Consider the following 23,540-nt stretch of genomic DNA (forward strand, 5'->3'; position numbering starts at 1 on the left):
GAACCCATGGCCAATTCTGGGCTTGCTAGTACTGCCGGGAGTACATTCATCGGTGTACTTCTTGGTCTCATGTAATGTCCTTTTCACGAAGTAGGAGCTCCCTGTGAAATTGACATTGTTGATTAGACTCTATGGCTGCTCCTGCGCACAGATTGTCATCTACTTTCGCCGCTACAGTGAGGATCCGTTGGGGTTGAAGGCGTTGGTAAGCACGACTCTCAATTGCGCTTCTTATTAAGACATCAAATCCCTCGTTTATCATGGCTTATAGGCAGCAACACTATGGTATGAGCAGAAGTGTGGAAGTCGTCTTCTTGTGAGTTGATTCCGGCGTCGTCGGCTTGTAGGGCTCTCGACACCATTAGATCCGCAATGGATAGCGCGGTACGTTCATACACTGAAGTAATTATCAGATCCTGACATACCTACCTCCGGCAGTTCACGTGGCATCTACTTGTCGCGAGCCATGCCGCACCCGCCAAGCTCGCAGTTGGCACTAGGTGAATACATTAGTTTCATTCCATAACATATTCCGACTATTGTGCGCCTGCTTAGCACATTCATGGTGCGCATATAGTACATCGGACTGAAGAAAACCTTAACGACTGCATTTCGTAGATGGAATTCTTCTTCGCAGTACGTGTTTTGTCAAACGTTTGCGATCCCTCTTGGCTAAGGCAACTCATGACAATCAGTCACTTTCAATACTTGTAGTCCAATGGTACGTGCTTTCCTGTCTTGTCGCAGTCAGCTCACTCAAGCTCCATGTGTTCCAGTTATTATATTCATGTCGTCTGGAAACGTGAGTCGCTCATAGATCCTGTGGCGAGGACAGCATGAGAGGACATTGCGTACTTTGCAGTCATGAAGGATCGTTGGTACAAAATCCCGTTGACGGTTACAAGCGTAAGGGTAGTTAATCTATCCGGGAGGTCTGGTTCTCATCACATTCTCTTCGTCAGACTTTGACTGCCTTTGCGTCCTTCTGTATGAGGATTCCCCTTTTCTCTTTGTGATGTTTAACTGACAGGCGTCATTGGCCAGCGGGTGGCGTTGGTGCGTAAACAGGTAGCTGTTATCTCACGATCCTTCTGACTGCTCGTGATGAACAGGAATTGTGGGTGTAGTGTGAGCATTGTCGCCTCACCTCGCTACATAACTGCTTAAAATACATTTTGTCCCCACCCCCGCAGTGGCCACAATCCGCTATTCTCCGTCGCAATACCTGCCTCTGTGGTAACGTCGTGCCCTTCACGTCTTCCGGTACGGGTTAACATATCTCACTAATACAGGCTCCGGCAACTCTGGAAACACTCGCTGCATTCGCAACCGATGCGTATATTACAATTTCTTTATGTGTGATTCTCCGTGGACGCAGAACTGGGATCAGGAAGTGAGTGTCTCCTGTCTACACTCATAGGCATCAACAACTTTGATGGCCACTTCAAGGACCGAAAACGTCATCGCTACTTTGGTCATCTATGCCATTAATCGCGGAATATTCACAGCGTATGTCGCTAACTTTATGACTATCAACGGCGCACACATTTCCGTTTTGTTTCAGGCTCTTCCAACTGGCGCATTTTATCACCGTGAGTGATAACCCTTTGTCAATTTGTTCGACAGAATTCATTACGGTGTTTTTAGTACATCTGCTTCAGGACGCAGTTGTCATTTTGGTGGATGATCGCCCACGTCCCGGGCACAGCGCGTACGTGATGCTTCTGTTGCTCGGCGAAAGGGGTGCAGAGCTCACATATCCTTGCTCGCCACCAGTATATGTCAACTCATTACTGGCACTGTACGCTCCCAGGGCCTCCTCGACATACATGACTGGCTGACTTCTCCCCAGGCTGAATGTCCGGCAGAATTTGCGTGGGCAGATGGCGGGTCCAGAGCATGTCTCCATGACTTTGCGAAACCATGAGCGTCTCCCGGGAAACGACGGGACATTGCCAGGGTCAGTACACTCGTCAGAATGGTTGCCAGGCGTCATGTACTGATGCACGCCCATACCATGCTCACAGACCGAAAATTGCCCTCAAGTTTGCTCATTAGGTCGATACCCGAGGGGGGAATATCTCAGCAAGGTGCGGCGGACCTTTCAGCAATCTCTAGGATGATATCAAGCGGAACGCGTTCTGCTTCGGCTGGGATAGTAGTGGAATCACTGCGTGTACGTGGGTCCTCGGACGTAGCATCGGTGATTGCAGTTGTACGTCACCGCTGTCTATTATTGATGAGCCAGTTAAAGACCCTATTATTATTATTATTCTCCGGCATCAGGACACGGTTGACACCTGCCTGTAATGCCGTTCCTTCATTTGACCGAGATCATCATCTCAGGAACCACAGAAGCGAAAGGACTACCATTCACGCAACTTGTACAGACGTCATTGTCAGCTTTGCGTGCTCATTCAGCAGCAATATACCCGATGGTGGGCCACATGCTAGAAATACGCCACGCAAAGGAGTCGGTGGAGCTAACCCGAATGCCGACAATCAAGATGAACAGCTCCCAAACTTTGCTCAGTTGCTCGAGATGTTGATACAGCGGTGGTAACCTGACCGACGCTTGCGCGATCAATATTGCAAGAGCTAGAGATTCAGTGATGACACGAAGATTTTATCTCGTTCAACGCCGCGTCTTCAGGTAACACGGCTGCGCCTGTGGCTGATCGTCCCGTTCATAGCGAATGCAAATCTACTGCATGGAGAGAATAGGTCTTCAACTATGTTGCCCTGTTAATGATAAGCGGACCACATAGTTTGATCATTTGGTGGGTTACTGTTTGATAGCCTCGAATCTGGGAAGTGACCACTGCCAGGGTACCGGCTGTGCTACACTGATTTAATGCTTTCCCAGCATCACGTACTTACAATATGCATGTCCCTATTAGCAGCGGTGTTTATGCGGTTACCCATGGGCACAAGGGGCAAATAGTGTTGTTCAGGGCCCGGCTCGGGCCCAAAGCCCTACTTTGGGCCGCACTTTTGGCCACCGGGCCTGGCTTCATAGTCAATCCAAGCCTGCACACTAGGCTCCGTGGCCTCTTGAAGGTCTTTCGAGGACTTGTGTTGAGCTATATGCGCCTCAGCCAAGCAGGGTTCGGCGGGCTTGGGCCTCAAAGCCCGATTGTGAACATCACTAGGGGCAAACAGTATGAATCTGTCATCATCCAGAAAGACGAGATCGTGCCGCGATAGGGCGAGGACGCTACGTCCACACCAAGTGATCCTGACATTCTAATAGAATACGCAATACGGCTTGGGTGAAAAATGGAGGCGGTTGCGTGTCCTGAATCTTGACAGCCTTGACTCCCCGGTGTCAGTGCTGGAAGATGACCGTATCACACGGCCTTCGGTCGAGCAGCCGGCGGGACGAGCCGGAGAAGCCGAGGCTTCGGCGCTTCAGTAAGAGGCGGCGACTGGCGGCGATACAACCCTCGTTGCTCCAACCACCAGTCGAAAAGGGGCTACCTCTGAGAATAGGCCAGCATCTGTGACATGGGCCTGTATGGATGAGCGCGGCGCTCAGAGAAACGTGCTGCCTTCACAACCGGGCTCGAAGTTGGTTTCTGACGCTACCGCGAACAGAAAATGCCAGCGCGATCCCACGGTTTCACGGCCTCAGTGGTGAAATATCGGGACATTCTCGAAGTTCTTTTGCATTTCATAACTTCGGCTTAACAGTTTGCAATGGGTTTCTGAGCTCAGAATTCACATCCGACCCACAATAGGGAATCCTTACAAGAGGACACCGCAGGTCTCGTCTGACCCACTGATGGTCGAAGAGTCTCGACGATGGACCCAGAACGCCAGCGCACGGAGATGTAATGATGCCCCTGACCGTTCAGCAGGTCGGCCCTTGCCCGCTATCGTCGGCGTTCACAACGAGCGTTCTCTTCCTCAGTGACCTAGCCGAATATGAAGGTTTGAACCTTAACCACTGGCAATGGAAGCTGATTGTAGGCTTTCAATTCGCGTCATTCGGCGCGGAGCAAGGCCCACCTGACATGTTACAATCACGAAAGGCGCAGAAGGCGGTGCCACCGGCGCACCTTTACCGATCTTCAGACGTTGAGCTACGGTGATCACATCTTCAACTAACGACGTTCAATCAATGCCTATGGCATATATTGATAGCCCTCGCCTGATGGAACGGGGGTTGTCGTTGTGTAAGAAGGTCTATTTGAATCGCATCGCATCGCCTGCCATGATAGCTCCTCAGACTAGTATTTCATATTATGTGTGTGGTGGTGTCTCTTATTCCTGACCATGACGAATGTGGTAATCTTCCTTAACACATCTAGACCGATGATGTTGTATCATGTATCGTCAGACCCCTGCGCTTCATTTTTGCTCTCGGACCACTCCACGGATTGTGAAGTGGGCTCTTCGGGGCCGGAACGATGGGAACCATTGTCTGAGCGTCATAATTGACATTGCCATGTCAGGTGTGTTCGCTTATCAGCCTCGTTCCCTCATGCACCTCGATTCCCTGTGATTCTCACTGATAGGGCGCCCTCACACGGTGTCTTCATTCAACACAAGGCTCTATCAACTGCGGGCGGCAGAGGCCTTGTCACAAAGATGCCAACGCCCCACGGAAACATCACCCCTCTTCTGTCCAGTAATTGTGATAATGGTCGCTTCCAGGCTTCCGGATGTGAATTGCTTCATGCCTGATCCGAGTAGGCCTAAAAGCTGTTTGTGTGGCCGAGGGAATCCGAACCCACTCTGAGTTGCATCCTGCCGCTCAACGCTCGACAATTCACAGGCCAATATGCAAGAAAACATGTACACACCTGTCGACGAGGTGCAGAAAGTGAGTTCAAGCTGTTCTGTATTCATCCTTACTGAAGCCGTTTTTATTTCAGATCCATGAGAGACTTCGTGCCGGATTTCAGTCCGGCAGAAGTAGATCAGTGGAGTACCGCAAAAGGCAACTCCTGCAGCTGGCACGACTCCTTGAGGAGAATGCCAAGGAGTTCCACCAGACCTTGCGTATGGATCTTGGACGGCACGAAGATGAATCCGAATTGTAAGCACATGTAGTTCTAAATTCGACGCCATAATGCTGAGGCTGCATAATGTAGTCTAGAGATCAATCTCTCACTGGCCGAAGTGAAAGAAGCTATCGACAACGTTGGTAAATGGGCCGCCACCGAGAAGGCCCGCATGACAATGCTTTGGTTTGCCATGGCTCCAGCAGTCAAGAAAGAGCCGAAGGGCGTGGTTCTAATCATTAGTCCATTCAATTTCCCCCTTCTTTTGTCATTAGGGCCCCTTGTGTGTCTTTCACTTCTACCTTCAACGCCATTGACAGCTCACATGCTACAAAGTCCGGTGCCATTGCATCTGGCTGTGCAGTAATGCTTAAGCCGTCGGAGCTCATCACTCATACCAATTTACTCTTGGCCAAGCTGTGGCCGAAGTATCTAGACACCGACCTGTATCAAATCGTACTGGGAGACGTGCCTGTCTCGAAGAAGGTGGAACTCTCCGTCTACAGTTCATTCTATACTTACGTTGAACTGTAGATCATGACGCAAAGGTTTGACCACAGTAAGTTGTGATTCAGTGATGAGCCTTGCGACGGGTTTACTGACCCCAATCGGAAGTCCTCTTCACTGGTAGGTATATCGTACAGTAAACTGCTCACGTGGTCTAACAGACCTGCGCAGGCAGCGAGCGTGTTGGAAGACTCATCGCTATGGCAGCAGCAGAGAACCTGACTCCCGTTACCCTCGAGGTATGTCCTTCCACCATTCGTATGCTGTCTCCGCCGGATTGATCTCCCCGGTCCCACAGCTTGGCGGTAGGCCCCATCTAGAAGTAACGACGATCTGTACTGAATGCACTTTAGGCAAATGTCCCGTTATTATAGATCCCAAGTGTGACGTGAAGCATGTGGCGAAGAAGCTCATGTGGGGGAAACTCGTCAACACGGGCCAAGTGAGTAATTGAAATATGCAAAATATCACCAAGATCTGAGGCAGATTGGAAGATTTGTGTCTCTCCAGACTATGCTCTGGTTCCGAAGGATTTCCAGGACACGTTCGTCAACGCTCTGCAAGACGCGTGAGTACAGCTGTTATCATCTTTTCGGAGTGCGTGTTTTATGTTCTTTTATATTTATATAGGTATGCAGAAATGCATCCCAAGGACCCACGTGAGACGGCGGCTGTGGGGAAAATAGTCTCAGAGCAGCATACTCTGCGACTGAAGAGACTGATCGACGAGACCGATGGTACAGTTGTCCTTGGCGGTGATGCAGACGTCCCGTCCAGATACATCGCTCCAACAATTATCAAGGATGTCAAGGCGGGCGATGTTACCATGAAAGAGTAAGCGTCCCCACATACATGTCTTTGAGCGGGAAGACTCATGTAATGTGTCCCTTTTAAGAGAGATCTTCGGACCTATCCTTCCTATCGTCCCAGTTGATGATATTGATGCTGCGATCGCCTTCGTTAGGGATAGGCAAGAACAATGTTCTTACCCTCGCGCACATTCCATGTTGACGTGCCGATTGCTACTGCAGACAGCCCCCATTGTCGATTTATGTCTTCTCAAATGATAAGGCTCTCAAGGCGAAAGGTAGCTGTACCGCGATAAGAGGATTTGGATCCATACACACATGCTGATTGATGTACAGTCTTCGACAACACGCAAAGCGGTACCGTTTCGTACAATGAGCTCGTCATCCACTATGCAGGTATGCCCAGCTTTGCCTCTAGGACGCGGTCGACTCGCTCATGATGATCGTATAGTGACTGGAATCCCTTTCGGCGGTATCGGGGCCAGTGGTTGTCAGTGAGATGTTTTTATAACGGAGAACGAGGTGACCTCACCGTGTTTGACAGCCGGATACACAACCGGCAAGTATACCTTCGACATATTCACACATCTCCGGAGCAGCCTTGAGACTCCAAAGTGGTATGTCTCTCATTATAATATAAAGCCGGAGTTTAACTAAAGATCTTGTCAGGACCGACCAACTCTTGCTCTTCACCAGGTATCCGCCATACGAGGTACATCAGAGCGTTTCTTTGGGTGCATCATCCTTCCTGATTCTGACAATCGCTAATGTCAGCGCGGCCGACTGCAAATACTGAACAAGATAGTTCGCCCCTCCTTCTTGTACCATACATTGGCTATGAACGGCGTGCTGAAGAGGGGAGTGATTGGCAGCGCTGTCGTCCTGGCTCTCGCACTTTCATTGGCCATGGTTTTGCTATAATGTCGAATGCTCGACATACTGTGAAATACTACGTTGTTTAGCACGCCGCTTGTCGCTTCTCTGATACGTGTTTATTTGGACCTTCGGGGTTTCTGTGCCTGTACGGCTACTAGCATGTCCCAATGTCTCAACCGTTGTTATCTAGCTCACCTCCCTCAGTATACGCGTTACAAGGTATAGACATGTGTCTATCGTAAGCTGTTGTGTGTGGTCTGTGGCTCATCGGTGCTGAGCAAGGTCAAGCAGCACGAGAGCAGCCACTCTGCTTGTCCGAGGAGGTTCATCTCGTTGTGTCTGTTATTCACCATTGCAAACCTCACTCCATGTCAATGTTTACTACGCATAACGGTGGCTATAACGCAATGGAGTCGCCCATTGCTGCTCATATGAGCTACCGTCGCTAGTCCTCATCAACCTTGATCTCCAGCTCATGCCATCGCACGAGCAGAACTCCCAGTGGAACGATCAGTACATATATCTCCGATGTTGTCGAGCCGCGTCTATGTCTTTGATCCGACATGCCCTGCCGGTCCCCGACTGTATGGGCTCACTCCTGGTTTTTACCAACAGTCTCGGATACAACAACGCGGACACAGGAAAGCGGCGTTATGGCAAGCGATAGATTGCGCGCTTGTACTTGTGCTTCAGCATGTCAAAACCTTGTTATAGCCTTGGCAAGATGTATACTTCGTTCATGCTGTCGTTGTATGAGATCGAGTTGGACATTGTTACCGGGATGGAATACATTGGGTATCTGGAAACTGCACGTATCAAAAGCTACAATGGAAAGAGCGCAGTGTCATGTGATCAACGGTGCGGTGCTCAAGAAAACATACCCTTAGCCCTAGAAGGTATATACTAGAATATGCTGGTATCTCCGCCGATGGATTCATGCTGCAGGCTATTGGGGACCCGTGGGGCGCTGATGGCCTTCATGTCCATCTCCGCAGAAACATTCATGCCAATTCAATAACGCATAGCGCCCGGGAAAGCGCCATCATTGGGAATCCGATTCTCGAGCGGACAGGTACATCACAAGTGAGCGGATCAACTACCAAACGGCCCCGGACTTTCGTCTAATGTACGGAATAAACAGATACTCATGAAATCACACACACACACGTTCTGCACTGACGGGCTGATCATCATTACTTTATGGTGTCAAGTCAGCCGAGAGTACGTTGCTCACCGCAGAATCGCCGACGCGTCCATCATAGGTGTGACGTCACAAGACAAGCACCACGCTAGCATGTATGCATACCGGCAGACATGCGTTGCAGCCTGTCTTAGAACGTACCTAGGACCTCCACATTGAAGGTAATTGCACTGGCAACAGCTGTGACTCCTCGTATTGTCTCACTAAAAGTGGGTTCTACGGACCCATGAGGACGCCGCCTCGAGCCAGGAGTCCCGCAAGGGCGTAATGTGGCATTCGACGGACGTTTGAACACAGTAAGTCGCCTTAGAACCTATGTCTGGAGTTGTGCTCATTCATGCATGTCTGGCGTGTTCATGCCCAAGCTAAGATACATCTCATTCAATCGAAGTGAGGTAAAGGGAATGGCGTTCATGCTGGGCAGTAGTGATCATCGGCAACAATCGAAAGTGGGCATCCGGCTCCTGCCGTCCCCTGTTGTCAGATAACATACTTATATCTTCCACACGATGCACGCCTCTGAGCGTGGGAGTGCTGCTCCTTCTGGTAGTGTCTTCAGCATTTGTCGCTTTCGTTGATGGGAACGGTCACTAGAAGCTCCATCGCTACTATTGCGCGCTGTGGTCTCATGGAAATGGTGCAAAATCTCCTTCGTGGCGCTAAATCACGCAGAGAAAGTGCAGGAGGACAAGGGTGACGGTTGGAGTTAAAGTTGGTCTCCCTTCCATATCATTTGGGAAGCGTAAACGATAGACTATTTCACCTATGTTCGCGAACGAGATAGCTTCTGACAGGTACTAGCGGATCTAGCTCCACACAAGCAAAGATTGTGTGCCGTTGCTTACGGAGATTGTGAAAGTGAGCTCTTTGATTGATATCTTCTCGCAGACACCTGTCGCGCGCGGTCGGGAACAATTGCTAATTGTGTTTCTCATCATATCTCAGACCATCACTATGCGAACAAGAACCTGATAGTTGCTGCTCATGGACGACGCTCCAAGCCATACCCATCCATCATGACGCATCGGAGGTCATGCATGAGAGCCCAACTCACGTCGGAACTCTGGTAGATTCGCAATACCCATATACATTTTCTCTGGAACCTAAGATGTTCTCTTCTCGGAGGCAATAGGTTAGGTATAAATGTTGCTTACTCTTGAGAACGGAAGAGAGTGAAAGGAGCGGTCTTGTGGTAGGCTGATGGTCCCTGAAAGTGGGCGTCGACTCTAGCCAGTGGTTTCATGCGGTACACGGGGTGCCAGCGCAAACGCGGGATATAAAGACTTTGTGATGGGCCCCTGCGATGAATGCCAATTGGCTTGGGATTTAGCGAGCTTGCGGCTTGCGGAGGTCCACTAGACTCAGATCCATGTCCGCAAGTACAGATCGGCACGGTCGGAGAAGAAGCTCCCGGCTCACGTATCTACACGCCTGCGTTTTCTTGCGACGAGCCTAGTCGGTGTCGTCCCGTTTATACATTTCCGCTTTCTTCAAAGGGCCACCCGAGTGTGCTGCCAGCTCGGCTAACAATAATCAAATTATTTTCCCGCGCGACAAATGGAGTATTCATTATAGCGGCAAGTTTGATGATGTCACGGAGGTATTCACGTTGGCCAGATCTAGATCCGCATTTTAAGCGGAGTTTGAAGCTCCCTTTGTGCTGGCAGGGCACTTCCAACTTTCTCTGATGCTATTTGATGGCGCCTCGTCAAATGTTCCGCGAACGAAGGGGCTAGTGTACATGATTGAGTCAGAGACCGTATATATGCTACTGCCACTAACGCCAACTCGTACCGCCAGGTTTCTGAGAATGACAACAAACCAGTGCGTGGCTCACAGAAGTCAAATGTTTCTGAACTATGGCTATCGAGTACTCTGTTCACGTATCGTAATTCAGACCTCAATATAAACAGTCGATTTTGTTCAATGTGCGTCTACGGACCTGGTAAATCCAATCCATCTGGAAACCGCTCAGGGAGATCAGCGAGCTATCTATTCATTGTGGCTCCGTCGCATGAGGGCAACTGCGTTCTGATTATGGTATTCTGTTGATACAGCGTCGTATTGGGCGTTCATGACAGTCTGGCAGCGTGGAATATACCCCCGCCAGTGCACAGTATTGGAAATGACCATGATCTCCGTGTACCATCGCTCATGGATCATGCACCAATGTGTAACCTGATCTCAGGAACAGCATGGTATGTATTCTCAGCGATGTTCACATTCTGATGGTTCATCGTCCATTCTGCACCCAGACGCGCATCCAGCAGTTTAAGTACCGAGAAGAGATGTTACTTTGCATCGACCTGAGCAATGCCTACCCCTATCGCCATAGTATGTCTTTTCCTCTATAGTATTACATCAATCCTCATCCTTCTCAGGTCGGAATATCTGCTGAATTGCCCAGCGGGGCTTACTCGAAGGCGAATTTAGAACATAGCTCCTTCTTCGATTTCCTGCTCAACGGTCAGGAGTCTTACGAATGCATGCCGGATGGCAGATTCAATGTCGAGGCGTACGTTCCTCTCACGTATGGTGTCATTGAGCACGTTTCTTACCACGTATACCAGGTGGAAAGGCAAAAACCGCGGAGAAATACGAGTGAATGCTGGATCATTCCTCAAGGGCATAGACTTGTTTGACAACGTAGAATTTGGAATCTCTGCTAGAGACGCCCGTACCATGGCTCCAGCGACCAGAAAGCTTATAGAACAATGCTTTCTGGCCCTCGTGGACTCGGGAATCGACTATCGCAACAGAAACGTCGGGTGCTTTACCTCTGGGACGAATCTTGAGTTGACCAACGTCGCTGAACCAGTGAGGATTCATACCGCTGCTCGCATGCTTCAGGCACTTACATTACTACTCTAGGACGAATTTGACTGTGAAGGATCGTTCGCTGGATACCCATCTATGGTATCCAACCGCGTCTCCACCCATCTTGATTTACTCGGACCATCTGTTCCGACTGATACGGCGTGCAGCTCTTCCCTCACAGCATTGCACTTGGCAGTGCAGTCCATTTCAAATGGGGAATGTGATGCCGCTGTCGTTGCTGGATGTCAGCTCAACCACCGGTGAGCGGAACGCCCATGTCGGGGCTGCCACACACTGACGGAGGCGCTCGTTAGCTTCATTGATTGGGTCACTTACAGTCAAGGGTCCCTCCTATCCAGCGATGGGAAATGCAAGCCGTTTGATGCGTCGGCTGACGGGTAATGAATACTATCCTGAGTATGTCAGCACTCTCATTAGCTTCTTGCCCAGATTTGGAAGGGCGGAAGCATGCGTGGCGATTGTGGTTAAGCCTCTTCAGCAGGCGATCCAGGATGCAGATCAGATCTATGCGACGGTATGCATTCAATACCGTCTTCCTCAATGCGGTATGTATTCTGACCACGATATGTAGATTTTAGCCACGGCAATAAACTCCTCTGGCGGTGGAGCTCCTCCTGGTGCACCAGTGGCTGAAGCTCAGCGTGATGCAATGCGACGAGCTTTCAAGCTTGCAGAACGCAACCCACGAGAAGTGGATTTTATCGAACTTCATGCTACAGGTCAGTTTCCTTGTCGAGCCTTTATACCTGTATTAGTTGAATCTATGGATATATAGGTACTGCGAAGGGCGACCCTACCGAAGTTAATTGGGTCGGAGAGGAATTTAGTCGTGAAGATGAAGTGCTGATAGGGAGCGTCAAAGGAAACATTGGGTAATGCGCTCTGCTATTCGGAGTCACGACCAGCGATTGACGTTCAGTTTTTAAGACATACTGAGATCGCCGCCTTCCTGGCATCACTTTCGAAAGTTATATCCATTTTCCGGTCACGCCAAATCCCTCCCAATGTCAACGTAAAGGAGCTGAATCCCGCAATACAGTGGCTCAAGTATCAATTACGCGTGCCACGATCTCCAACTCCTCTTCCATGTCACTCCGCGCGTGGCCCGTTGATTGCTATGTCTAGCTCTGGGATCGGTGGATCGAACGGGCACGCCGTCCTAGAAGGACCACCGACTCGCGGGTCCTTAGATTCTCGTGCGGAGATCATGGCTGCACAGCCAAGTCTCCTAGTATCTGCGGGGCTATCTTCTCGTAGCACGGTCGCATTTTCGGAATCGATCACCAACATGGCAACTAGAAGTGCCTGCGAAGTGCCAGTCTTGTCCACGATCCTCGGGCGTCGATCTCGTTCCATGACTTGGCGCTCCTTCGCGATTGCCGATTCGGCGTCTTTGGGGAAACTTCAATTCTCCTCCCCTCAGCTCTGCCCCCGCGAGGCACGTCCCGTGGTGTTTGTATTCTCAGGACAAGGGCCTCAGCACGAGCGCAGTACGTCCCTCAGCTCCCTCGCATACACTCGTCCCTAATGTTTCTTCAGTGGGAAGAGAGTTGTTCGAACGATTCACCGTCTTCCGTCATAGTGTTCTAGAGATGGACAGGATCTATGAGACGTTGACAGGCAGTTCGATGCTTCGTGACTATGGTCTTTTCGATGGCTGTGGATCTCCAGGAAAGCTCAAGGACGTATGGCCAATATCTCTCATCTTGCCTTCCATTGCGATGTTCCAAATAGCGCTCTTCGATCTCTTGACGAGCTTCGGCATGAAGCCTGACATCATTATCGGCCATTCTGCAGGAGAAACTGCCATGCTTTACGCGTCCGGTGCCGCTCCGAAGGAGATGGCCTTCGAGCTGGCCGTCATTCGCGGACGTGCTTTCGCGCCTCTCGAAGCCCTCGGTGGTGGTATGGCGGCCATATCATGCGGGAAGGAAGACGCAGAGGAAATCATTGCCAGCGTACGCTCAGAACTCCCGGACAACATCCTCGAAATCGCCTGTTTCAATTCACCCTCTGCCATCGCCATCGCGGGCCACGACATCGCAATCACACGGGCGCTGGAGCTCTGTCAGACTCGAGGTGTGTTCGGTCGCAAGATCCGCACGAGCGTGCCCATGCACTCGTCCATGATGGAGCGGTGTCGAGAAGACTACTGCAGAGAGCTCCGAGCACTGTTTGAGCGGTACCCTGGCCAGCACGTCCCACAGATCCCGACGTACTCGACATTGACAGGAGAGAGGTTGTCCGACTCGATCGACGCCGACTACTTCTGGAGGAATACGCGATCGCCCGTACGGTTCACGCAAGCGATGGAAAGGCTTACCGCGTCGCAGTCGTGCACATTTGTAGAGATTTCACCACATCCTGTCCTGGTGTCCTACATCTCATCCATGGCCGGCGACGGTAGCCCGGTCATATCAACGATGCATCGCGTGAAGCCAAACATGCCGTCTGTGGATCACGTCGATCTATTGAGGGTGTGCGGTGAGCTGACCGCCTCTGGGTTCAATGGGGTCAATTTTACCGCACTCAACAATCGAGCCTGCTACGAATGCGACGTCTCCCTTCCCGCCTATCCATTCTCGAAGAAGAGCTACGCACTCTATCCGGACACGCCTGGATATGCGAAACAGATGGAACCCCATCTTGGACCACTGAACCACCGGTATCTCAGAATCAACAAGGATACGCATCCGGTCCTTGCAGAGCATGTCATCAGAGGAGAGCCAATCATGCCCGCGGCGGGATTCATCGAGATGGTATTGTTTCTGTCTCTTATCCGTGCTATCAACTTCTCATTGTTGTGTGTCTAGGCCATCGAGTTTGGCGCCACTGCTCTTCTGCACGTTGACCTCAAGGCGATTTTGTCCCTTTCATCTGAGACCCCACCGGCGGTAGAAGTGGAGCTGAACTCGTCGTATTGGAAAGTCCAATCTGTCACGTCTCATGATTGGCACTCGGGCAAAGTAGGCATCGTTGGGACTCCATGCACAGTACATATAAGTAACCGATCCCTTTCACCCAGCAGCAGAAGCGCCTGCATGCGGATGGATACTTGACGTTCGAGCCATCTCAGCCTCTCAAAGATATAGATATTGCCACAATCCGACAGCGATGCAAAAACCATGTGGGCTCATGTACGCAGTTTTGGGGCTGTATGACAGGTTCAATACTGAATGGCGGATTCTGTACAGCGTTCTACTCGTCTCTCTCATACTTCTCTGCCTACGGCCCCCGACTGCGTCGCGTGACGAACGTCTATTACAGCGAGAAAGAAGCTCTCGTCTCCATCAAAGGGATGGATAATGCACTGAAGCAGTATGTTGTCCTTCTACCCTCCCGACTCACATACGTGACTTTGCCGTAGGTCTGGCAGATATCGATTACATCCTGCAATTCTGGATGCCTGCCTGCACATGACGGCGCACAGGCCTTTCAACGGCAACTATGATCAGAATGCGTATTACCTTCCTGCACACGTCGATGCAGTCCTCCTCCACCGCAATCTTGCTGAGGAACAGCTGCCGCATCATCTCTATGCGCATGTCGTCCTCAAAGAATGGTGGCCAGGTAGTACCGTCCTATTCATGTTTGAAGGACAACAGCTCACCAGGGTATCATTAATAGAACAGATATGTTACGACATTGCGCTCGTGGATGATTACGGACAGCGTATCTGCTCCCTGCAATCACTTATAGTGGCTAAACATCACATCGATCCATTACCCGCCGTGCAACGGCCTCTACACCTTATCTATCAGCCTGCATTCTTTGCCCCACAGCAACCAACCCCTGCTTCCCTATCGTGCAATGATCCGCTGCGAATCAAGCTGGATACGATTAACTGTTATGTGAGCTGGTTAGCCTGTGCATCAGTGCTTGGTTGCTAATTTGCAATAAGGCTGATTCTCATTCGCTGGCGTCGGCTCTGAAATCAGCTGCACTCCAACAGGGGGCGGCTTTGCAACGTGCCGTGACATCCTTGGCTCGAGATGCCCCTCAGCGCGTAGTGCGAGTCGCAATCGCTACAAAAGGTGACGAGTAGTTCTATATGTCACATCCGAGCTTGTGCTGAATGCTGCCGCAGAACGCGAACTCGTGTCATACCTGATCACTGTCCTCAACGAATTTCCTGCATTGTTCTTCGAGATATTCGTCGGTAACGAAGAGCAACGGGAGCTGTATGCGTCACGCGTGCAGTCTGGTGTGGTTCGAACTGCAGACCTGGATAAGGTGCTTACGGGCGAAGACCTCCCGGAACATCCATATTACGACATCCTCGTTGTCTTCGATCGATCATCCGGCGAGGATAGATTCCGCTCCATTTTATTGCGCTGCAGTAGCTGCGTGGTGCCGGGAGGGATTTCTGTTGTGACAGCACAGCTGCACGGATCTCGTGGATACCAGGTCGAGGAATCCATTCGAGGGCCATACGAGCAACTGGGCATGGCCGTCCTCGGCAGCAAGCAGGGCAATTCTTACCCTCCGTCCGCTACAACGATTGTTAGTCAACGTATAGACCATCGCTCCACCACCGACACCACGCTGTTCGCCCGCGACGCGCTCATCTTCGCTTACAGCCACGGCCAGGAGATGACTCTTCAACAGTATTTCAGGAACTTGGACTCGTCCGAAGAGCTGGACGTATGGATTCTGGCAGCCGCAGGCCGCGACAGCGGACGCGCTTCCGGTCTCCTACGTGCTCTTCGGCGCGAGTACATCACTTGGACCATACGGCTTGTCGTCTTCCCACCCTCATTCTCCGAGCAACAGAGGAATGAGTATCTTGTGAAGATACCAGCCATAATGCGTCAAGAGCCGGAGATACTGGTTTCTCCAGAGGGCACATTTCTCGTCCCTCGGTTAGTCCCGATACCACCTATTCTTCCAGATCCAGTTTCGGAGCAGAAAAGCTTCCCTGGAAGTGTCCCTCTAGACAAGGTGCCAGTGGACGTATGTTCTTCGTGGACGTTTAATAGTTGTGCGGCAATCCTCGGCATTGTCAACGGGACGCAGTCGCCTATGCTACCAGCGGGCACATGCGTGGTGGGCGTCCTCGACGGCGTCCCTGTACAGCCATCCATCATCCACGCGGACCTGGTATTGCATGTGTCCCCCGACGTGCTCAGCTTGGCAGCCGCTGGCCCCGCCTGCCTCCTGGGATTCCTCTCCGCGGTTCTCGCTCCCGGACTATCTACCTTCCGACGTCTGCAGCGATTGCAGTCCATGCGCATCCTGCTGACGCATGCTGATTCGCCAGTTGGACGAGCTATCGCATTCCTATACTCTGTGCTAAAGGTCGAGCACGTGAAACTCGACCAGAACGCCAGCATGCTTGACCTTGCCCGTGTGGGCAAAGGGAGCTTCCACTTGATCATCTCTGGATATGAGGGCACTGACGCAGGCCCAATCACTTTCATGCGATCTCTTCTGCTCCAAGGCGAAGGGAGGATGTTCCTGTGGAATACGGAAGATGAGGGCGTCACCAACATTCTCCGAGCAGATCCTTGCACAGTTCAGGATGCTCTCGCGGTCGTTGTCCCCATGCTGGAAGAACACGTAAAAGACCTTCAACCCGTATCGTCCTCTCCTGTCGACACCAAATCAAGTGACGTCGAGGTATCATCGAATATGCGGGATCGCGCCACGCTCTTCGACGCAAGTAAAGCTTATCTCATAGTCGGCGGGATCGGGAACGTTGGAGCACATCTCTGTATGTACATGTATGAGGTAAGGTGCTTGAATTGTGTGCAAGACGACGTCTTCCTGATCACAGTCACTCTAGCGAGGCGCACGGCACATGATCGTCACGTCGCGCCGTGGGCGGGCAGGGTTGCAAAATAACACAAATCCGACAGTGCAACGCCTGTTTGAGTACATGGAGACACTCGCTGATCTCGACCTCCGCTTGGAAGCTGTCGATGCTATCTCAGTAGCCGACATGTCTCGCCTGATGAAATCAGAAGCTCTGGAGATTGGCGGATGCATCATCCTAACTGCAGTGCTCGCAGATCGTACCTTCCAGCACATGACAGAGGCGGATTTCTCGGCAGTCTTCGCCGCGAAGGTTGGCGTGCTGAAGACTATACAGCACGTGATTGACGTCGACCATGCGGACTTTGTGGTCGCTTTCACATCTATGTCCGGCTTGTTTGGGTTTGGTGGGCAAACCAATTACGGGGCGTGAGTGCATCTGATACTCTGCAGTCATCGAGCACTCGATAACGTGTTACAGAGCAAATACCGAACTAGAGGAAGAACTGGCTCAGATCCCAAATGCTTTCTCCTTTGTATGTCCCGGTGTGTTGGATACGTCACTGATGCTGGCTGGCAACGATATGGCCGCGCGCCGCCTGGGACATGCGGTCGAATGGTCATTCTCTGCGGAAGGTGAGTAGGGACCTCGATAGTCAGAAGTGTCTTTGATATGACCCTCTCTATCCAGAGATGGTCTTATGGTTCGACGACGCGATGTGGCGACATTACAATCTGCAACGCTTCAGTCGTTACGTGCCAAATATGGACTGGGACGCTCAGGATCGCACGCATGGGATGACGATGTTAGGGCAGCATCTCCTGAGCAGTCAAGAACCAATCTCAACGTCCTCGGAAAGTCGTGGCGACCAGATCACGGAGATCGTACGGAAGACGCTGAATGTTGCCACGAATGACCTATCCGATGACACACCGCTAACAGCATACGGCATTGACTCGCTGTCGGCGGCAAGACTGTCACTTTTGCTCCGTCCATACGTCGAAGTGTCTCAGCTGCAGCTGTTGGCCAACGTGGCAGTAGGTGACCTAGTGCGTCGCGCGTCACAAGCACCTGCCCAAAATTCCTCCTCCGGCATCGCAGGAACAGGACCACAGAAAGAGCAAGTCATGCAAGATCTCGTTGCTCAGTATGCCCCTAACGCACATAGCTCCGTGGTCCCGAGGAGCGCCACAGTGAAGTCTCAGGGACAGACATTTATAGTGACTGGGACGACAGGCTCACTAGGGTGCCACATACTGTCTCATCTTCTCTGCCGAGATGAGGTGAAATTGGTGTATGCCCTCAATAGAAAGTCGGCTGGTGAAACTTCCATTCAGGAACGGCAAGCAGCGGCATTCCTTAATCAAGGCCTTGCCAAGTCTCTTGTAACGTCTCCAAAGCTCGTGCTGGTGGAGTGCGACCTGTCCGCTTCCGACTTCGGTCTTGAGGGTCCCACAATCGACGAGGTGAGTCGTTCTCGACCTTTCGGGTCACGTTGCCAACTAGCTGTTGTAGCTTTTATCTTCTGTCACGCATATCGTACATAACGGTTGGTGGTCGTCCTGAACTACATTTTTCCGCCACTGAGATTCATGTTTTAGCCTGGACTGTCGATCTGTACTCCCCATTGGAACGGTTCGAGAGCCTACTGGATGGGACACGCAGACTACTTGAGTTGGCAAGTCGCAGCAGGCTACCTACTCCGCCGTCCATGTTATTTGTCAGCACGGTGGCTGTCTATCAAGGTAAGGGGGTACTCTATATGAGCCGCTGGCCGGGTTTAACCAATTCTTTGTTGGAATATGCCAGACTACGACCCCACACTTCCAGCCCCTGAAGAACCTGTTCTCTCGCCCGAGGTTGCTGTCCAAAGCGGCTATACAGAATCCAAATGGATAGCAGAGCGCCTCGTCCAAACGGCAGCCCAGTCGCTTTCCCTGAACGCTAGCGTGATACGGGTCGGTTTGTTGACCGGTAGCGTGAATGGCTCGTGGGATACCAATCATTGGTTCCCTGCGTTGGTACAATCTGCAGAGTATCTTGGCTGTCTCCCTGAAGGACAGGAGGTGGGAGCGCCGCACACATGCCACTGCGTAGGTTGCTGACAACTGGGCTGTAGATCGTATCGTGGATACCTGTGGATCTCGCCGCCGCTACCATCGTTGATATGTGCGATATTGCAGCGGATACGCTACACCTTGTCCACCCGCAGCCGGTCAGATGGAACGCCATCATGGAGCCACTTGCGTCGAAACTCAATGTCCCTCTGGTCCCGTACGTTGAATGGCTTGCTCGCCTTGAGAGTCTGGCAGAAGATGGAGATGTGCATGCCACGCATGCGGGCAAAAACGACAAGGCAGCGCTACGTCTTCTATATGTCTACCGAAAGGCCTTGGCGACGCCGGAGCGACTGGAGGAAAGTATGGGTTTGATGCCACGGGTTGCCATGGACAAAGCTGTACGTATCTCGCGTATTCTTCAGGAAGGGAGCACACAGCAGCTGGGACCGGAAGATGTAGACAGGTGGCTCTCATATTGGCGTGTTACGGGATTCATGCGCAGCAGCTGAAAGGAGTACTACTTCAATATATAAAGCTTTGTCCATGCAACCGGGTCCGGGCTTCCTGAATACTTACTCCGAATGAAAATCACAGGCGATATTGTCGTAGTCATATGTGATATATTGCTAGTTGGCGATGCATGCGTTATACATATAAAGGCTAATTACTGTTTGCGCGCGGCTATGCATGACAGCGTAATGTATGATCACCATATATCACTATACATGAACACGACACCGTCATGTATGCCGGCCAACCTATTGAAGTAACCAGTCATCTGTTAACAAAGCTACCGGTCATATATGCCAGCTCATTTACAAAGCCACTGCCCGTCAAACTGTCATACATGACCTGGCCTCGCGCCTCTAATTCAGCGCGAGCGCAGCGTCATATATGGCGCCGCCTGACCTGCCATTTTGGCGTCAGTGCCCTGCTCTCTGCCAGTTTGGGAAGCTGCATGGCGCCGGCGCGCCCCGCATTCCACGAGCGTGCCATTATATACGACGCCGCGCCACCCGCATATCGGCAGCGGAGCTTTGCTCTCCGACCATTCGCCTGACGCCTAGTAGCGCGTCCTCGCAAGGTCATACTTCAGTGAATCGTGTTGTTTGTCCCTCCTGTGTGATGTTATACCTCGTCAGGCTCGGATAGGCAAAGTGTGTGGGCTTACGCACCAAATTGTGCAAATGGATAGGACCAACTACTCAGGAGAGCAGCTACACACGGACTCTGTAGATATTAACGGACTCTGCTCGAACGTAGTACAGGCTCTGACTCACCTTTCGGACTTAGCCGCGCTGTCTCGGATTTAGCCGCAGGTACTTAGAATGGTTCGAACGCCTCCTGTACCTCTTTGTCGAGCCAACGCCAGTATTCGGGCCTCCGCCCGTGTTGTTCGCGAACCCTTCGGTCCTTTCTCGTCGTAACGGCCTTCGCTTTTCGACTCGCCCGTTACAAGCAGGAGAGCAATATGATAGGGTTGCTGAGGTACCACACCCATTGTCGGAAGATATATGTTAGCCAACTTGTGGGCGCAGTCTTCGGGGCATCCATTCGACACAGCTGTCAAGAACGGGGATATTGAGTCCCAATCCGACTTTTCTATCGCCGTATATCATATACTCACTGACAGAAGACATGCGCAAACAAGATGGTGTCGACGGCCCGATCCGAGGCCTATGGCATCAGCAAAACCGGATCCGGCGAGTAATAGTATACATGGCAGTGCAATCAATGTAATTGGGCACCATTATTGGAGCACGGGGGCCAAAAGGTTATAGAGGCGAGTCCGCTTTGGCCATAGACACAATCATTGCAATAGGTACAATACTGGCGGCTATTGGCAAGATGACATATAACTTGCATCACCTGGTATAATCTTATAATGTTATGTTCGAATGGCAAACATTGCTTGCCTAAACAGGCTCACTTACTATTGCCTCATTGTGGTTCTCCGGGGTCCTCACAAACAAATCAGGGCAAAAATATTACAAAACATGTTTATTTGCTCATAATAATACAGGTACTATTATTATGGGTGCGCTGATCCACAAGTTCTTGCATGATCCAGCTGCCCACTCCCATAAACGTCAAGCCACAAGCTGTGCTCCTGATGCATTAGTGACTATACCTGCTCAGGCTGGTGCTGCCGCTGTCTCAGCATTTTGCTTCAATGCAGCATCAGGACATTGTTGGAACAACGGTGCGAACGGTGCGGGGCGCGTTTGTCCACGGGCGTAGCGATGCCCATAAGGGACAATCGCGTGCGGTACGTACATCGCGCGGGGTCGTTATATACTACGATAGGGGCCTCCGGCCCCCGGTTACTCGCGCGCCCGAGCTTGCGAGCTCATTCCTGAATGCGTGCTTCAACACACTCCCTCGAGCGCAGCAAGCGAGTGCTCGCGCGCACTCCCCACTTCTCGACACTTGGCACTCAGCACTCCCTCAAACTCAGCATCCATCGACATGCGGCAATCTTCATCAACTCCTCGGCTCGGCATCAACTTCTCGACTCCAGGTTCAGTGCTCTCGACGAGCGGTCCAGCGGTTCGACGGTGCTCTCGGCGAGCGGTTCGGGTACAGCGGTTCAACGGTGCTCTCGGCGAGCAATTCGGCGGTTCGACGGTTCGGCGGTTCGACATTCGACGGTGGGGTTCAATCAGGGTCCGCGTCAAGGTTCAGCAATCATACGGGTTCAATCGAGATGGCTTCGGCCCCATCCAGGCAAGTGGTGATACGACCTACGAAACCCTAACCCCTAACCTGGGTGTGACCTAAAGGGACTAGAGAGACGGATTATAGTCTTAGTGAGAGGGGAGTTAGCAGCAAGGTGTCCCGCGGTTCGAGTGAACACGAGAAACGCCTTCAGAAAAGGCTACGAACGCTAGGGAAGGTACGAGGTGGCTCGACACGTCATCGAAGCTACTCGGAGGCTGTGGGTGGTTAGTGGAGACGATCGAAGCTCGGCAGAGCTCTTCGATGTATCGTAGAGGGAAGAGACACGATTCGATAGGGTGGACTTAGCTAGGACGTGGTTCGAGGTGCAACGCAGTTCTTCGACAATAGCCGAAGTCGAAAGGTTCGTCGAGACGGTATCAACGAGTAAACGCAGTAGACGAGGTTTCGAGGTTACGCAGCGAGGAACAAAGTGACGCAGTTAAGGGCTTAGACGCAGGGCGAACTCGACTTATGAGCTCTGAACTCGAGGGGGGAACCGGATCTTGTATTTTTTGGAGAGAAGTACAACAGATTTTATACTACGCATAGGACGCTACGACTATCGAGAGTGGCACACTAGTACAAGGGGCTTTGCATTGTCCCGCACGAAGCTGCCTCACCGAGTGGCACCTATCAAGTCCGTCGGTAGAGTGACGTCATGCCGAACGCGGAGATGAAGAGAAACATGCGAGACACTTCGGACCGGTGTCCGTCGTTGAAGGCATGCCGCGAGGTTCGATACCTAATCGGGAAAGACCGGCTACGTCGGTGTGGCATGGAGCGATGCACGCGCTTGGCCGACCGGCGTCAAGTGGCCCTATTGTCCGCCGAATGCGGGAGATGTCCCGAGATCTACGCGCGAGGCATCGGAACGACCGTGCCGAGCTTCGAGTAAGCGTCGCGCACCGTCGAAGATGTCGAAGAGCGTCGAAGGCGAAATCGAAGTGTTGGGTGACTGAGTCGAAGTGCCGGGCGGGATGTGACTGCCGAAAAGAGGTGTATCGGGGCCCAGAGGGGCTTGGCGCCTATCAGCGGTTCGGCAGCGACGGCGGTGGGAATATTCTGCGGTGCAGCGGCGACCAGCAGAGCGTCGACAGCGACGGCATGAGCGCGGGATCCGGCGACGCAGCGAGCGGCGGGCTTCAAGCTGCCCCCAGAGCCTTGCTAGGTAGTAAACCCCCCAGCGGGCTGACGCGATTGTGTTGGAACAACGGTGCGAACGGTGCGGGGCGCGTTTGTCCACGGGCGTAGCGATGCCCGTAAGGGACAATCGCGTGCGGTACGTACATCGCGCGGTGATAGGCGCCAAGCCCCTCTGGGCCCCGATACACCTCTTTTCGGCACTCGCATCCCGCCCGGCACTTCGACTCAGTCTCCCCACAGTTCGATTTCGCCTTCGACGCTCTTCGACATCTTCGACGGTGCGCGACGCTTACTCGAAGCCCGGCACGGTCGTCCCGATGCCTCGCGCGTAGATCCCGGGACATCTTCCGCATTCGGCGAACAATAGGGCCACTTGACGCCGCTCGGCCAAGCGCGCGCTTCGCTCCAAGCCACACCGATGTAGCCGGTCTTTCCCGATTAGGTATCGAACCTCGCGGCATGCCTTCGACGACGGCTACCGGTCCGAAGTGTCCATATGTTTCTCTTCATCTCCGCGTTCGGCATGATGTCACTCTACCGATGGACTTGGTATGTGCCCCTCGGTGAGGCAGCTTCTTGAGGAACAATGCAAAGCCCCTTGTACTAGTGTGCCACTTTCGA

General features: G+C 52.0%; 5 protein-coding genes across 5 annotated transcripts; all 5 read left to right on the top strand.

Annotated features, from left to right (window-relative positions):
• Window positions 1–6: 6 nt before the first annotated feature.
• On the top strand, window positions 7–2,058 carry POSPLADRAFT_1046085 (hypothetical protein; the record flags this gene model as incomplete). The annotated part of the gene is made up of 12 exons (XM_024478943.1): window positions 7–71; window positions 127–205; window positions 272–316; window positions 439–500; window positions 777–802; window positions 1,045–1,052; window positions 1,194–1,263; window positions 1,293–1,393; window positions 1,421–1,592; window positions 1,648–1,801; window positions 1,853–1,960; window positions 2,028–2,058. The coding sequence occupies 12 exons, from the start codon at window positions 7–9 to the stop codon at window positions 2,056–2,058; spliced, it is 921 nt and encodes a 306-aa protein (XP_024339453.1).
• A 2,728-nt stretch (window positions 2,059–4,786) lies between these two features.
• Window positions 4,787–6,982, top strand: POSPLADRAFT_1141008 (hypothetical protein; the record flags this gene model as incomplete). The annotated part of the gene is made up of 13 exons (XM_024485245.1): window positions 4,787–4,828; window positions 4,881–5,044; window positions 5,100–5,292; window positions 5,346–5,531; window positions 5,678–5,759; window positions 5,870–5,958; window positions 6,011–6,084; window positions 6,147–6,350; window positions 6,412–6,475; window positions 6,552–6,603; window positions 6,662–6,721; window positions 6,777–6,815; window positions 6,870–6,982. 13 exons carry the CDS (start codon window positions 4,787–4,789, stop codon window positions 6,980–6,982), a joined length of 1,362 nt encoding a protein of 453 aa, XP_024339454.1.
• A 3,733-nt stretch (window positions 6,983–10,715) lies between these two features.
• Window positions 10,716–15,130, top strand: POSPLADRAFT_1140814 (hypothetical protein; the record flags this gene model as incomplete). Its single annotated transcript, XM_024485225.1, has 13 exons — window positions 10,716–10,736; window positions 10,784–10,917; window positions 10,973–11,219; window positions 11,274–11,479; window positions 11,670–11,754; window positions 11,812–11,959; window positions 12,016–12,112; window positions 12,168–12,730; window positions 12,780–13,999; window positions 14,054–14,206; window positions 14,266–14,558; window positions 14,671–14,810; window positions 14,940–15,130. The coding sequence occupies 13 exons, from the start codon at window positions 10,716–10,718 to the stop codon at window positions 15,128–15,130; spliced, it is 3,498 nt and encodes a 1,165-aa protein (XP_024339455.1).
• A 2,051-nt stretch (window positions 15,131–17,181) lies between these two features.
• Window positions 17,182–17,638, top strand: POSPLADRAFT_1142138 (hypothetical protein; the record flags this gene model as incomplete). The annotated part of the gene is made up of 2 exons (XM_024485389.1): window positions 17,182–17,423; window positions 17,476–17,638. 2 exons carry the CDS (start codon window positions 17,182–17,184, stop codon window positions 17,636–17,638), a joined length of 405 nt encoding a protein of 134 aa, XP_024339456.1.
• Window positions 17,639–18,797: 1,159 nt separating this feature from the next.
• On the top strand, window positions 18,798–19,564 carry POSPLADRAFT_1140962 (hypothetical protein; the record flags this gene model as incomplete). Its single annotated transcript, XM_024485237.1, has 2 exons — window positions 18,798–19,061; window positions 19,115–19,564. 2 exons carry the CDS (start codon window positions 18,798–18,800, stop codon window positions 19,562–19,564), a joined length of 714 nt encoding a protein of 237 aa, XP_024339457.1.
• Between the last annotated feature and the right edge of the window lie 3,976 nt (window positions 19,565–23,540).

Source organism: Postia placenta (assembly GCF_002117355.1).
Source record: "Postia placenta MAD-698-R-SB12 unplaced genomic scaffold POSPLAscaffold_6, whole genome shotgun sequence".
Lineage (NCBI taxonomy): Eukaryota > Fungi > Basidiomycota > Agaricomycetes > Polyporales > Adustoporiaceae > Rhodonia > Rhodonia placenta.